General features: G+C 38.1%; 1 protein-coding gene across 2 annotated transcripts in view; it reads left to right on the top strand.

Annotated features, from left to right (window-relative positions):
* The window catches only part of DCLK1 (doublecortin like kinase 1), a 238149-nt gene that overhangs the window by 199531 nt on the left and 23938 nt on the right, over window positions 1-14680 (top strand). For both annotated transcript variants that reach the window (XM_082775454.1, XM_082775455.1), the window contains exons 11-15: window positions 3436-3582; window positions 7838-7971; window positions 8670-8747; window positions 9388-9484; window positions 11788-11868. In XM_082775454.1, coding sequence (XP_082631580.1) covers window positions 3436-3582; window positions 7838-7971; window positions 8670-8747; window positions 9388-9484; window positions 11788-11868 — 537 coding nt within the window. The remainder of the gene's footprint in view (window positions 1-3435; window positions 3583-7837; window positions 7972-8669; window positions 8748-9387; window positions 9485-11787; window positions 11869-14680) is intronic.

Below are 14680 nucleotides of genomic sequence, written 5' to 3'. Positions count from 1 at the left end.
TGATATTTATGGTTTTAGTTATGCAATAGAAGGGCTTTGTAGACATCTTTATAGTTCAGATATCCTAGAGAGCACTGTTTTTATGCTCTATACTTTTATGTTGAATAATAGAAGAAATTTGGAAGAAATATCCTGGTCCTGGGAAGTTAACTTTGTTTCTGTGAAGCAAACATCTATTGCTTAATATTTAATTGGGGAAAGAAAAAAAGAAAAAAAAAAAACACAAAAGACTTGTTAGGCTCTGTGGGCACCAGGGAAGGTATTTCTGGAAAGACATTAATTGTTAATTCACCAATTGCTGACTGTTACCATTTCATAGTATGCACTGTTAGAATTGATTAACCATCTGTTATTGACTGACTTTTGAAGACCTGAGTTTAAATCAAACTCACAGACAGGAAAGAAATTCAAGGAGAAAAGGCTTGATACTGCAGAGCACGGTTTCAGTTAATACCACCCTGCATTAATTGGCAGTAACATGCTTGACATAAGTGGCTGCTGCAAATACTGCCCTCACCTCATGGCAGATAGACCATTCATTGCTTTGTAAAGTGTAAGAAAAAGCACTTCATAAATACAAATATAAACACATTGCAAGTGGTGCTTGTAAAAGGAAGCAAGGACCTGGCTTCTGGCACGTTGCCTTTTTACACAGCGAAACAAAATTGTTATTCAAACCTAACAGGAGTTTGGCCAATTTAACAGGCAAGATTTATTACAGAGTTTCTTTTACTGCTCCAGGATATGATTTCACTTTTGCAGAAGAAAAGAGAGATTATATCATTTACATAACAAGGTAATAAATAAATAATTGGTTACTGTACTTCCAAGTATACTTCCTCATGTGCGCAGATGATAAAAACTGCATTCAGATGTTGCTGGTCTGATTTCACTCCCAAACAGGGGATTTAAGGCTGAAATGTCATCCTGAACTCACCCCTTGTGCCTGAATAAATGATAGGGACCCGCTGTGTGAATCAGCTAAGCAGAACCTCGCAGGGTAAAGTGCTGTTCAGGGACGGGGAAGTCTGAAAACCATTCTGTCTGATATAGCTGTCAGCTGCATTAACTCTTTCCAGGATATCACCTCTCTTTTGGCTGCAGAGTCTCACAGATAGAATATACACTCTCTTTTCTTACCAGACTACCTGATGAGAAACTTTACCAAGTCGACAATTAACCTGGAGAAAATAATTCTGCTTCAAATTGGCTTGGTAGCCTGTTAACATATTCTACATCCTCTGTCTTCTATGGAGTTTAGGTTCCCCTTGCACATAAGCATTTGTTCTTTTTCTTCTGACTTCACGCTGAAGTTTCCCCTTCTCTTTTTATTTAAAGTTCAGTTTCTTTCCTTCTCGTCCCTCACATCTCAGCTCAGATTGTTTTCTTTGTTTGGAGGCAGATCCTTTGCTGATGTTATGGACACTTCTCTGGAGCATCTGGAGTATATTAGATAAGACCAAAGATCTGTCTAATCCACTACCTCATGTTAAAAAGCAGCTGGTATAGGGGCTTCACAGGAAGGAGCTTAGGGAAGACAGATTATTTATCCCACATATTTTGCCACATGCTGATATCTAATACTTAGGGATCAGGTAATGCCATGAAGTACATGATATTGTACTTTTGCCAAATATTTGGCTTTTCTCAGTAATCCTCTATCTGGTTTAGCTTGGCCTTTTCTTCCTCCTTTTCCTTGACACTGTGTTCCTTGACGTATCTTGATCAGTCACCAGCCAGAGCAAGAGGTTCTGATGTGGTCCAGATTTGACATCAATTAGCTGCAAGCAGTTTCCAAAGCTGGAGTTCTGCATCTACAGTGGGAATAAACCTGCACAGGCATACTTCAGCTGCATCTCAACAATGCCGTTTTTTAAATACTTTTGAGTCTGTTTTGTTTTATTTTTAAGAAGTGTCTGTTTTCTCAGGTTCAAGCCTTTGGTGGTTGCCATTTCCTACTATTTTCTAAATATACATGATTGATTTCTGGAAAAAATTGTTTCTCCCCTCTCCTTCTTTCTCTGAGTGAAAACAGTGTTTATTACCCTGCAGTAGAGCCTTAAAAACAAACAAATAAACAAACAACAACAACAAAAAAACACTAAATAACTTAAGGCTGTTGATAAAATCATGAGAGTTTGCAAAGCTGGGACTCCTCTGTTGCCTTCAGAAAAATACCTACTTTTTCTTTAACCAATAGTTAAAGAAAACAGCAGTTTTCTGTGATGTATTTTTTATCCCAATGTGACTGCAGTACAGTTTTTTGTGTTGCTTTTGCAAAATTATCCTTTCCTTATTCTTTTTGGTGGTGGTGGTGGTGGTCCTCTGTGGTACTGCTTGGGTTTTGAGCAAAGGCCAGAAGTAAGTAGTGTTCCTTAATAAGTGTTTGTTTCTTCCTCTGTTCTGTATCGCTTCCTTCTTAATCTCTACTTTTAAACTTTTTATTTTTTTCTAAGTCTTTCTCCAAACACTTACATGTTCTTCTTCCCACTTGCCAGCTCAGCTCTGGCAGTACAATCCAAATGTGATGGCTGCCCCTGGTCCTGTTGAAGATCATTTCAACTTTAAGGATTTCCACTTAATATTCCTTCATTTCTTCTTTTTTTTCTCTCTCTTTAATTTCACTGACAGTAGCTATAAACTGAATTAGACAGCATGATGTCTTGGCAATGGCACAGTGCCAGATGTTTTTGTAGCTAAGGTGAAATAATAATGTTAATTCTAAAGTGGCTTCCAGAAGGATTTTGAAATATATATATGAGAGAGCATTAGCTTCAGTATTACCCATATGTGCTTCATTAGCTACATTCACCTACCCATATTAGGTGCAAGAAGAGCATCTTACTACCAAAAATGTCACATGTTGTGTAGAGAAAATGCTTTCTAAAATCTAAATATTCAAAGTTTTATGATGTGGAAACAGTCTTTTAAAATAGGCTAGCAGTAATGGCAGGTAGCTGTTTTGAGTTTTATTCAGAATTTCTTCATCTTTCTGGTATTCGGTCAGACTTAGACAAATATTTGATGTCAGCCTGTTTGTAATTATGATAGAGCAGCAAGGGTTGGTACGCAGAACCATGACAGGCAAGTATGTAAGCATGCCAGAAATTTGCAACAGGGGCTCTGAACACGCAGGTTGGCAAGTGCTGGACATATTACAAAAGCAGCAGCAGGTGGGAATGGTTTGCAGAGGAGACTCCAGCCTCCTGGCTGACCAACTAAGCCATGACAAATAGTACTGAGTTAGTGATATGTTCAGCTGCCATCATGGGGGATGTAAGCACATTGCCCAAACATTATAGTAGTTTTCTGCACGGAAACTACTGGTCCTCCCGCCTCGTTCTCCTCTGTAAATCATGCTCCTTGATGTTCCCTAAATTATTTTAGTCATTCCACAAGTAATGTTGCTTACATGCCGTGGTCATTTTGCTCCAGGGAGGAGATCTGTTTGATGCTATTACTTCCACCAACAAATACACAGAGCGGGATGCCAGTGGGATGCTTTACAATCTGGCCAGTGCTATCAAATATCTTCACAGCCTGAACATTGTCCACAGAGATATCAAGCCGGAGAATCTCCTGGTAAGTGAAAATTCAGCTTCCAGTGTTGATAACTTGGGAGTGTGTGAGAGAAGGTCTGTGCTTCTCCCTCCTTACAGACACACCCCAAGTTTTTTCAGTCTTTTAAGTCATTTAGTTTTAATCTTAGCATTGTGAGGCTCTCCTAAGATTAATAGCTATTACGAAGAAGGCAGTAACATCAGCTGGTATGTCCAGACTATTCACCAAGATGCAGCGACAGAATTGTTCCAGTGATCGCTAGAAGTGACCTTTTAGTGAGCTACAGTGTAATTTCAAATTTCTCATAAATACAAAGGTATTGTGTCCTCGATAGGCGACTCCATATTGCAGCTGCTTATGCAATTAGCAGCAGTTTAGTTTTACAAAAATTCTATAAATGTTGCATCCAAATCATGTAGCATGTCAGAGCAGAACCAGCAAGAGACTTCTGAGTCCTTCTCTCCCTGCTGGGCCTCACAGATAGTCCTACAGAACTTTTTATTAAGACACTTTCCTAAACAAACATCCTAAATTTTCCTTTTCATGATTGAATGTATATGAACGCTATCCACTGAAGACAGTGAAAAAAAAACACCCTGACAATTAGTCCTTCTTCTGGGGATTTTGTGCTCTTAAATGCAGCAGTTGTGTTCTCCCAACTGACTTAATTTCATTTCTTTTGATAAATTGATTTATTCTGATTGTTATTTCACTGTTCTCTGAGTTTTCCCAGTTTGCTGACATGTTCCAGTATGAAGATGCCCCAATCTTCCGTACATTCTGCAACCATAAAACAGCGTTCAAGATATGTAGAATATCAGTTCTCTCATGTATTTAGTACTGCTTGACACTGAAGAGGTTTTATGGGAAAGTTGACTGCAGTTGATCTTGCCAAACTTCCAGGGAACAGTAGTTTTACCATTGAGTTTTGTCTAGTGGTAGATGCCTTAATAATTCTGGGTGATGAAGTAGCCTGGACTAATCTTCCAGAAACTGCTTAAAACATGTTGGGCAGAAGTTTAATTAGAAACAATGATTGATATTTCTTTAGCAGCCGTTGCTGTTCAGAAGTAGTGGCATGCAGAAGTAACAGCAATCACATGTCAGGATTCACTTTGATTTGGGATGTACAGTAGTGTCTTGGTCTGGGCAAAGACTTGGCCAGCTTTTGACTTGAGATGTGTCTGAATGCCTGGCATCAGTAGGATGAAGCTTTTGGGGGAAGAGAGGAAAGTTGTCAGGAGGTGGGGGCAACTGGAAGAGGATTCAATCTGCCTGCCCAGCCATCTCTGGTGATACCCGCTACCAGATTTCCTTTTGCATTGCAGACAAATTGTTTCTGAGTGATCTTTCCAGTGTCATATGTATATAGAGGTCATACATTGCTATTGATACTGAGCTGTGAGTGTGCAGCAACGTAATCCTCAAAAGCCAGCGTTTGACTAACAAATTATATTAATTCTCTAAGATTTATCAGATCTTTGAAATAAGTGAACACTGTCTTAGAAGAGAGCTTTTGAACCAATCTTATATAGGTTCTGACCCTATTAACTGTTCATGGCCTTAGGTACCTCCTAGGTACCTTCTACTTTGATAGTTCCTTATATCATCAGATTGCAATTAAGGTTATTTTCTTGGCTTTTATAAAGCACTTATAAGCCTACCTAACAGTCAAATGGCTTAGACTTTAGGGTATGCTGAATCTCTGTGTTTTTGTTATCAACATGCACATTTTTTGTTCTCTAGAGAGGGTATTCCATGTTTTAATTGGAACGTTTTTCATAATTGCTGCTATTTAGCACGTTTATTTTGTCAAGTCATGGGATGTCTTTATAGCCATATAATAAACCCTAGAGAACAACTTCTCTGACTGTTGCCATCTGCAGTGATCACAAGAGCAGCTTAGAAAATACTGACAGTCTTTATAGTAATAGGATACATATGGTGGCACACAATTATGTGTGGCTGCATTCAATTAGTGTTGTACAATTACACAGTTTTACTGCTTAGTTAAAACAGTGAAAGCACTACATAGTGGGTAATTTGCACTAATCCCCGTTTCTTTAATTGCCCTTCCGTATTTAAATGCAGTAGAACATACATAGCATTTGTTCTGAATAACACGAGCATTAAATTATCTTTCACATTCCTTGACTGGCAAGTAATATACCACAGCTTCACATTGGGCTCCTTTTTATATGGAGTTATAACAGGGTGAGGAAAAGTTACTTTGTTCAATTTTACAAGTTAACTAAAGTAGTTTTCCAAGGAAAGTAATCCCTGGAAACAGATGGGGCAAAAATCAAGAAAATGCACAACTACCAAACCTTTTGCATCAGTAAATATTGCCAAACAAGTCTTTTCAGTAAAATTTTTTTAGCATATATCACTAAATTTTTAAATTTTAATTTAATTTTAAATATCATAAAATTTTTTTAGCTTATATCAGTCATAAAAGGTGTGGTCTGTTAATGGAGGAAATTTATAAATAATCACTAGGTCAACACAACTCAGAGAAGACTTTATAAAAGATAACTGCATGAAATAGAATAAAATGCTAATTAGACTGGATTCAGCTCTTGATGTCTAAATGAACACTTTACATTTTTCAGCAAGTGAATATTTAAAGTTGTAGTCTCTAGCCTTTAATTAAAACTGTTGTTGAAATTAGATTTATTACTGCCATTTCAGAGAGCACTTTCTTCAGTTTCAGGAACCAGATGTATTTAACAATCTGTGTTTTTAATAAAACCATAATTGCTTTTTTTCCAGTGGTATTCTATAAACCTATCTTTCTTGTGGCTTAGCAGCAGAGATATGTGAATCCATATCAAATTGTTGGTCCTCTTAAAATCCAGTTGTATTATTAGAAATAACATAAGGAAGGGAGAAGAATTTTGTGTAATCTGAATGTCTGCTTGTGAGTGTATCACCTGGAAGTGGGAATTCAGGATAGAGAGGGGGTTCCTCTCTAGATGTGACTAGCATTAAAAAAGGACAAGCTTGGGTGCTGGCTTTTGAGTTTGTTGGGTTTTTGTTTTGGTTTGGTTTTGGTATAATATAACTAACTATTATGAGCAGATCTATAGCAAGAAAGACTTCAGGGTTTAATTTCTGAACCAAGTGAACTGTTCAAGGGTCCATTGTAGAAAGCATGACATTTAAAAAAAAAAAAAAATCCAGGACTTTGCAAGAAGTTGTAGATAAGTCTGATTTCTGGTGTTGTAATAGCTGTTCAAAATGGGTATTAGGGGTGATTTTTGCCAGGCATTGCTGCTAATTGTTTACATGATATCACTATTGGTGAGCCAGACTGCATGGAGCTTTGATTTGGGTTGCAAAACAATAATGTGATACATATATATACATACATACTTTAAGAAGCCCTTCTGTTGACTGTTTCCATTTTCAAAGTGTTGTTATGGTAAACAGCATTAAATTTCATAAACATTCAAAATGGGAAGCAAGAACCCAAACTAGTACCTGGATTAAAGAAAGATACATAGTGTAATGTTTAATTTAGATTGGGATTCTTCTTTTGCAGTGAGCCAGCTTTTAAAATTGTGTATTTCTTTGTGGGATTGTGACTATATCTTTATCTCCCTTCACACGTAAAAAACAAAAACAAAAAACACGCTGCTGTAAAGACCATCTTTTAAGAGAGGAATTTCAAGTGTACTCGTTAACAGCCTAGACTATGTACATTGAAGGTGATGGGAACTTTCCACTAAGAGACTGGTGTATAACAATCATCCAAGGAGAGGACTGTTTCTAGGTGAAGTAGTCCAGCTACATTTGTATCTTGCGCCTCAGTACACAGAGAAGCATCTATTGTTGCTATCAGTGCAGTCACCGCTGTGTTTTCTAAGAATGTGAAATCCCTGTGCAAGCTGTGGAAGTTCTGTGGAACTAAGTTCTGCAGAAGTAAAACTTAAAAACTCAAAAACCTTGCACTGTGAACTGGCTGTCATTGGGGAGTTAACCTAGGAACATCACTGCTGGAAGGTCAGACCTTTGCTTTTGGGCTTTAGCTTCTAGCAAGAAGAAATGCATCCCTTGTTGGCCAGGTAGCAAAGTAAGTCTTCCCAAATACTCCAAGTTTCTTCAAGGGAAGTTGTCCTATTTGTCTAAATTTTCAAAGCATGCAGGGAAGTAAGTTGTGTGCAAAGAGAAAGAAGACTGTAAATTAGAAGGAACATTTCAGGCAGTTAGTAAATGATACAGTAGTTCCCTTGGTAGAACTGTTCTAAGCCTTTGAATTTTATTCTTTATTTAGGTTTATGAACACCAAGATGGAAGCAAGTCTCTGAAGTTAGGAGACTTTGGCCTAGCAACCATTGTGGATGGACCTCTCTACACTGTTTGTGGGACCCCAACATACGTAGCTCCAGAAATCATTGCTGAAACTGGGTAAATCACTTCTAGTGATGATTCATTGATAGATTCACAGTGGAATATGTTCTTGCTGTTGTGCCAGATACAAGTTCTTCTAGTTAGGATTTTTATGCTGCTTTTGCTTGGGTATGACATAGAATCATGGCACAGAAAACTTTAGTTGGAAGGGACCTCTGGAGGCTATCATACCCAGACCAGCTCAAAGCAGTGCTGAATTTGGAGTTAGAGCAGGTTGCTCTGTCAGTTAGCCTCAAAATTCTCACTTTTTCACTAAGTTACTAACTATCCATTTGCATATACAATAAACCTAATTCTTACACTGACCCCAGAGACTGCCAAGTACCATTTACTTAGTTTTATTTCATTATCAAACACCATCCTTTTCTTCTGATTTGTTCCATGAAATAAATATCTGCCAGTTTAAGCAAACTGTGGTCAGTTTTGCAGGCTTTCTGTTGGTGAAGGTCACTTTCTAGCTCAGCAATACAGCTTGAATGTCTTTGGACATTCATACATTCTGATCTGATACAGTTTTAAGATGTAAATCTAAAAAAAGATATGAAAGCAGAATTAGAATAGGTAGGTAGATAGGACATAGAGAAAGTTTAAATTGGAATACATAAGTTTTTAATAATTCTGAAGATGTTTCCCCTGTTCCTGTACTGTAGTTCCTAGAAATCAGATTTCTCTAATCATATCTCTCTCACTTCTAGATATGGCTTGAAGGTGGACATCTGGGCAGCGGGCGTGATTACTTACATTCTGCTCTGTGGTTTTCCTCCATTCCGTGGGTATGGACTGGTCTATTCAACCATCCTTGTTTTGTTAATTGGTTCTTGTGCTGCTTTTGCATTAAGCACAACTGGAAAAGGTTCTCTGCTTATAGGGTTTGTTTTTTCCTGTGATTTGGATAGTAATTTACACAAATCCCGTAAATGTCTGTGATTTTACTGTAAAGTCTCTGTCTCATGTTTGTTTATTTTAGTTTAAACTTCATTGCATTACAAAACAAGATCCTCCATTATGGGTTCTGGGTGCCTTTGCCTGATGTTTAAAATACACAGTAAAATAAACATCTTCTTTCATGGACCAAATACAACGTATTTTGTGGTTGGTAAAAAGTAAATAAAGTTTAAGCCACTTAATAATGGTATGTCAGATCTTTTCTCCCCCTCAAAGCAATTGAAAAGTGTTTGACAGTCCTAAAGACAAGCAGGTTACCTCAGAAAGAAGATATGAAATGCACATCGTGTTATGATCTCAGCATTCACACCTGTGGTTGCATGCTTGAGGAGAATAAACAGTTTCCAAATGCATACTCCAATTAAAAGCAATTTCAAGAAGCTTTTTAAAACCAGCTCAGGAAATAATGTCTCTGTGGGTTTTGTTGTCTTTTTTTTTTTTTTTTTTTGGTTGGTTTTTACTTTACAGAAGTGGAGATGACCAGGAAGTGCTTTTTGATCAGATTTTGATGGGACAGGTGGATTTTCCATCTCCGTACTGGGACAACGTTTCTGACTCTGCAAAGGTGAGTTTGTACAGTCGATGACACTTCTCCAATAATATTCTCAGTGCCTGAGATAATGGCTGTTACCCTTTCACAGAGCTGTATTTGACATGTCCCATACATCCCTGCTGCACCTGTAAATTCCCATGGGTTATCAAGTAAACTGTTTTTTGATCACTGTCTGTTAGATTCCAAACAGTTCTGAAATGGACCTCATCTCTATGTGATGTCTCATACAACAGAGACACCCAGCAGCCTTTACTGACCAAGAAAAACGTTGCGTATCTCTGCTTGATCTATCCTTCTTAGCTTGAAAACTCCCTGAGACCATGCTTTTTATGTGTTCACAATGGGGACCAGGTTCCAACCTGGAGCCTTTGAATATAATATAATAATGTTATAGGGAAGCTGTTTTCCTTTATTAATCTCATTAGATGATACATTTGTTGTTTCTTTCTGTCAAAGAACTAGGCCTGTCATTGCCTGTAATTTCTCATTGGTGTCAGTGTGGTATGAAATACGGACCTCTTTTGCCCACCAGTTCATGGGTTGTAGCCTCTTGGCACATGACAGGGAGGGGTTGGAGGTTGGGATGTGCTAAAGCAGATACAGCACTTTTCAGATACAGATGCTGATGTTTTTTAACTCTTACTACTGTGCTGAAACAACAGCTTCCCTCACAGACTTTCTAGGAATCTGACATTCACTATAGTCATATACATACATATAGAGAGACAGATGGTATGTATGTTTATGTCAAAAAAACAAACACATAGACAGGTTAACATGTAGTTAAGTGATTAATTTCCCTGATATATAAGAGTTCTGCCAATTTACTTCCACAGTCTGTAAGGCAAACCCAGACAAAACTGTCTTCCTATTTCTATCAGTGTGTGTTTAATCACAAAACATTTATAGAATCACAGAATCACAGAATATCGGAGTTGAAAGAGACCCTGTGTCTGAGAGCATTGTCCAAATGCTTCATGAACTGCAGCAGGCTCAGTGCTGGGACCACTTCCCTGGGGAGCCTGTCCCAGTGCCCCTTCACCTCTTCCCAGTTCTTCACCTCTTAGTGAAGAACTTTTTCCTGATATCCATCCTGAACTGACCATTGTTGCAGCTTCAGGCCATTCCACTATAAATAGTGGAAAGCTGCTGGTAGGGGCCCTTCAGCTTCTTCTTCCCCAGGTTAAAAAAGCCCAGCTCTCTTAACATCCTGGCAGGTATCTGCTGGGCTCCCTCTGATTCCCTGTCATCTTTCTCATATGGGTGGCTGAAGACAAGTTTGGAAGTGGATGAGAGTGATGAGAGTACTGTTCTAAGTTCTGAATCTCCATTCTTTGGCATTGATAACATCCTGCTTTTGCAGATGTGTGGATGATGATTAGGACTGGTGTTTTAGTTTGTTATCTAATGAGGTTAACAAATAAGATGCGGTCTTACAGTTGGAAGTCTTCTAATCTACATCATTATTTTGTAGCAGGCTTTATTGCATATCTGATCACAGAATCACTGAATGGTTTAGGTTGGATGGGACTGTTTGAGGTCATCTGGTCCAACCCCTCTGCTCAAGCAGAGCCACCTAGAGCAGGTTGCTCAGGACCATTTCCAGAACCATCAGTAATGAGAACTCTGCAGGTCCTTTCCTGTAAAACCTCTTCTTCCAAATTTTGTTTTGAAGCATTGGACTGCTCATTTAGCATCTCCTTGTCAGTAATAATTATTAACTTTGGTCTTTGGTGATATCCCTTTATTTGCCATCAAACTGCAGTCCCATTTTCTGTGCATTCTACTCACTGATGGAATTAGAGATGTATTTATTGACATGATAGTTGAAAACAAGGTAATTGCACAGGAAATCAAAGCATGAAAAAACTGTTTAAAAGTGGTTTATTAAATATCTTCTATGTCATTTAAACAAGAGCTTAAAGTAAAATTCTAGATTTGCTGGCTTTTTCCTTACAGAGAAACTGGCTTTTTCTTAATGAGAAGCTAACCTAATTTTATGTGAATTTTATCTGTTTCGTACATTATATCAAGTGCTTTTCTCTTAAACAGTGGCAACAGAACTGTAACTCAGAACTGTCCTCTAGCTTTTCAAGGTACTGTTAGATAATGATATAAAAGTTCAGCTTGAAGATCAGTTCATAGTTCTCTCTCTTTTTTTTTTTTTTTTAATAATCTTAATATATTGCTGCAGCTGGTAGTTCATTCTGTCTTTGAGCACTCTTCTGTAATCAGCTAAAAAGCAATTTAGTAAATTAAATCTGTTAATTTGTTCTTCAAAACATTTAAGTTTGACCCAGTGTTCCATTTCTCAGGAACTTATCACAATGATGCTTCAAGTAGATGTAGATCTGCGGTTCTCAGCCTTGCAAGTTCTTGAACATCCATGGGTTAACGTAAGTATTCTCAGGCTTGTAGATGCTGCTTCTAATTTGGCATCTTTGAGCTCTTTTCTGTCACATCCTTTCTATGCCCTTTTGGAGCCATCATGTTCTAAAAAATGCCACAGATTTAACTGGAAATAAACTAGGTTACATGCTGTTTTAGCATATTGTGCATACATTGGAGTATTTACTATTTTATGCATGCTCAGTTTCATTTTCTCTGAAATAATTTGTGCCAAGTTCTCAACATATCTCAACCACACTTGACAAATTTATACCTCTAACAATCAGCTTCTGAGTTCAATGGCACATTTTGCTCTCCTAAAATCAGATGGATTCAAAAATCTGACAGTCATGATTAAAAACTATTGAAATACAGTCTGTGGTGTTAAGCCTACTTGATCCAGCATGAAATGGGGAAACCTTTAGCATCATACTTAACTGCTGACATTGAAATATACATATATTTATGTGCAGCCATATCCATTTAATCTGAGTTACCATGAAATAGCTATTTATGCATCTTGGCTTATCTGTAAGCGACTGGACATTTGCCATAGAAGTGGTAATCAGTGAGATAGCATATGGATACATCTGTCAGAGAATAAAGAGATTTGTCTCTGATTAATGTTGAGACAAGGACACTACTTAGTATTTGTCAATTATTTCATATTTAGTATTTCTTAAAATATTTGAATGACAAAAAGAAAAACTGGAGAAATTCTAGATTCAAATTCAGAAAGGAAGACAGAGAAAAAAATACAACTACAATCAGCAGAGAAAAATAAAGGAGGAAGAAACAGTATTTCGTTTTCCTTGTTACAAGTTGGAATGTGCAATTCTCACTAGAATGCTGTTTTGTCCCTCAGTTAACAGATTCCCTGAGCTGCTGTATCCAAACAATTTTTCTCACTGGAACACTGCTTGAAAAATTCAAAGATACAATAACCTCAAAAGCTAGTATTTTTTTCTTTGGAAGTGACTTTGATATTGCCTGGAATAGTGATGATCACTGAAGTGTTTACAAAGTATATGCTTTAGTCCTGGAGGCTACCTTACTGCCTAAACCTTATTTTAAAATTATTTTTACTGTAAATGGTATTATGCGGAGTGCTTTTGCTGTGTACAGAGAGTACAAGGATCCAGGACAGTGTGTGATGAAAACCTTTTCATTTTTAAGATGACATTCAAGCAGCTGAAATAATAATTTTCCTTGATGCCAGGTACTGTCCTTGGACAAAGTGTTCTGTCACAATTTATAATGACTTTTGGTAACTGAAGCGTCTCTTTATCTCCATGGGAAAAGGGAGGGTGGGGATTTCTGGCATGTTGGTGAGGAGGAGATGGAGGAGACTGCTAAGAAGAAGTGGAGAGGCCAGGTCACCCACTGTGTCAGTCTGCATACTTCTGCTGAGGCTATTGAAACACCATTTGTTTATGCAACATAAGCATGTGGCTGCTAATCTTCTCCTTTGTGAAATATACATTGGAGCTGTCTGCTCCCCCCAGACACTTTTTATTTATTTATTTAATTGTGCTTCAATTACTCCACAGTGTGTCTTAGGAAGGTCTTTTAGCAAGATGCATTAAGAAGAGGTGCGGCAATTTGAGGCTGTGGTATGCAGGCAAGGTGACCGGGTGCTCCCTGCTCTTGCTAATACTTCCTGCAAAGGGGAACAGGGAAAGGAGTAGACGTCTGAAGTCTTCCAGCATTGCTGAGCTCCAGTAGCCAATTCTTTGGTTACTGAAGCACCCTTGCAAATTCCTAGGTTTCTGTGCAGTGAATTACGATATGGATCCCTTTGCCAGCAGGTGCTGTGGAGGCCAAGTATGAGTAGATTCAAAAGGGAGCTTGATACATTTTTGGAGGGTGATCCCATTGGCGCCTGTTAAATACTGTGGTCTGGATAAAACTTTTGGATAACAAGGTTCTTAAATACTTGATTGGCAGAAATTGGACGATGTACCAAGGAAAGTTCAATTTCTTCTTGCCTTCGTTCCTTAAACATACTATCTCATGAACTGTGACTGATGCACTGTTGGAAACTGGGTACTGAGTTTAATTCAGCTTTGGTCCAGCTCTGCTGCACTTCTTGTAGTTTTATGCTGATTATAACTTTTTGCAATCAAAACCTGCAGCAGCTCTGTCCACCAATAACTGAAGCAAATACTCCATGAGAGTTCTGTAATTTCTTCTTTTCCATACAATTGCTGCTCTTAAGAACTGAGACGAGTCAGTGTTTTGTCTTCAGCAATATGCTACCGATAGTTTGTAACACAGATCAAAACCCCTTTTGAATTCTCATACGTATCCTGCAGATATTTTTTCTGGAAGAAGAAGGGCTAGCGCTGGGACCAGTTCAGGAAAGCGCTTGAGCGCATTCCAAAGGTCGCTCCTATTTCAGGGATTCACACATGGAAATGCTTACTGTTAGCCACAAAATTAACTAGATTGCACTAAATTCCTAGTTCTCTTCAGGAGAAATAAGAACATGGCTGAGATGAAACAGGTGCTTAAGTATGAAAAAGGATACTTCCCTTGAGTGGGTCTGAGGCACACATGACAGATAACCTAGCAATGAAAGGCTCCTTGTGTGCAGAGGCAGAATGACAGACTGCTGTCACATCCAACCTCTCATTCCAGTACTCTCATCCCCAGCTTGACTAGTTGTGAGTACAGCCTCCCTGTACCTCATTCCCAATTTCAGAACAAAGAATTAATATGCTTGTCCCTGTTTACAAAATGTTCTGAGATACGTGTGTCCTGGGCAATTTTCTGCAATTTTCGTAAAATATTCTCCTTTGCAGAAGACAAATGGCACCT

Source organism: Aythya marila (genome assembly GCF_965140915.1).
Source record: "Aythya marila genome assembly, chromosome: 1".
NCBI lineage: Eukaryota > Metazoa > Chordata > Aves > Anseriformes > Anatidae > Aythya > Aythya marila.
Note: the sequence above shows the minus strand (reverse complement) of the source record. Positions and strands in the feature narration are given on the sequence as shown.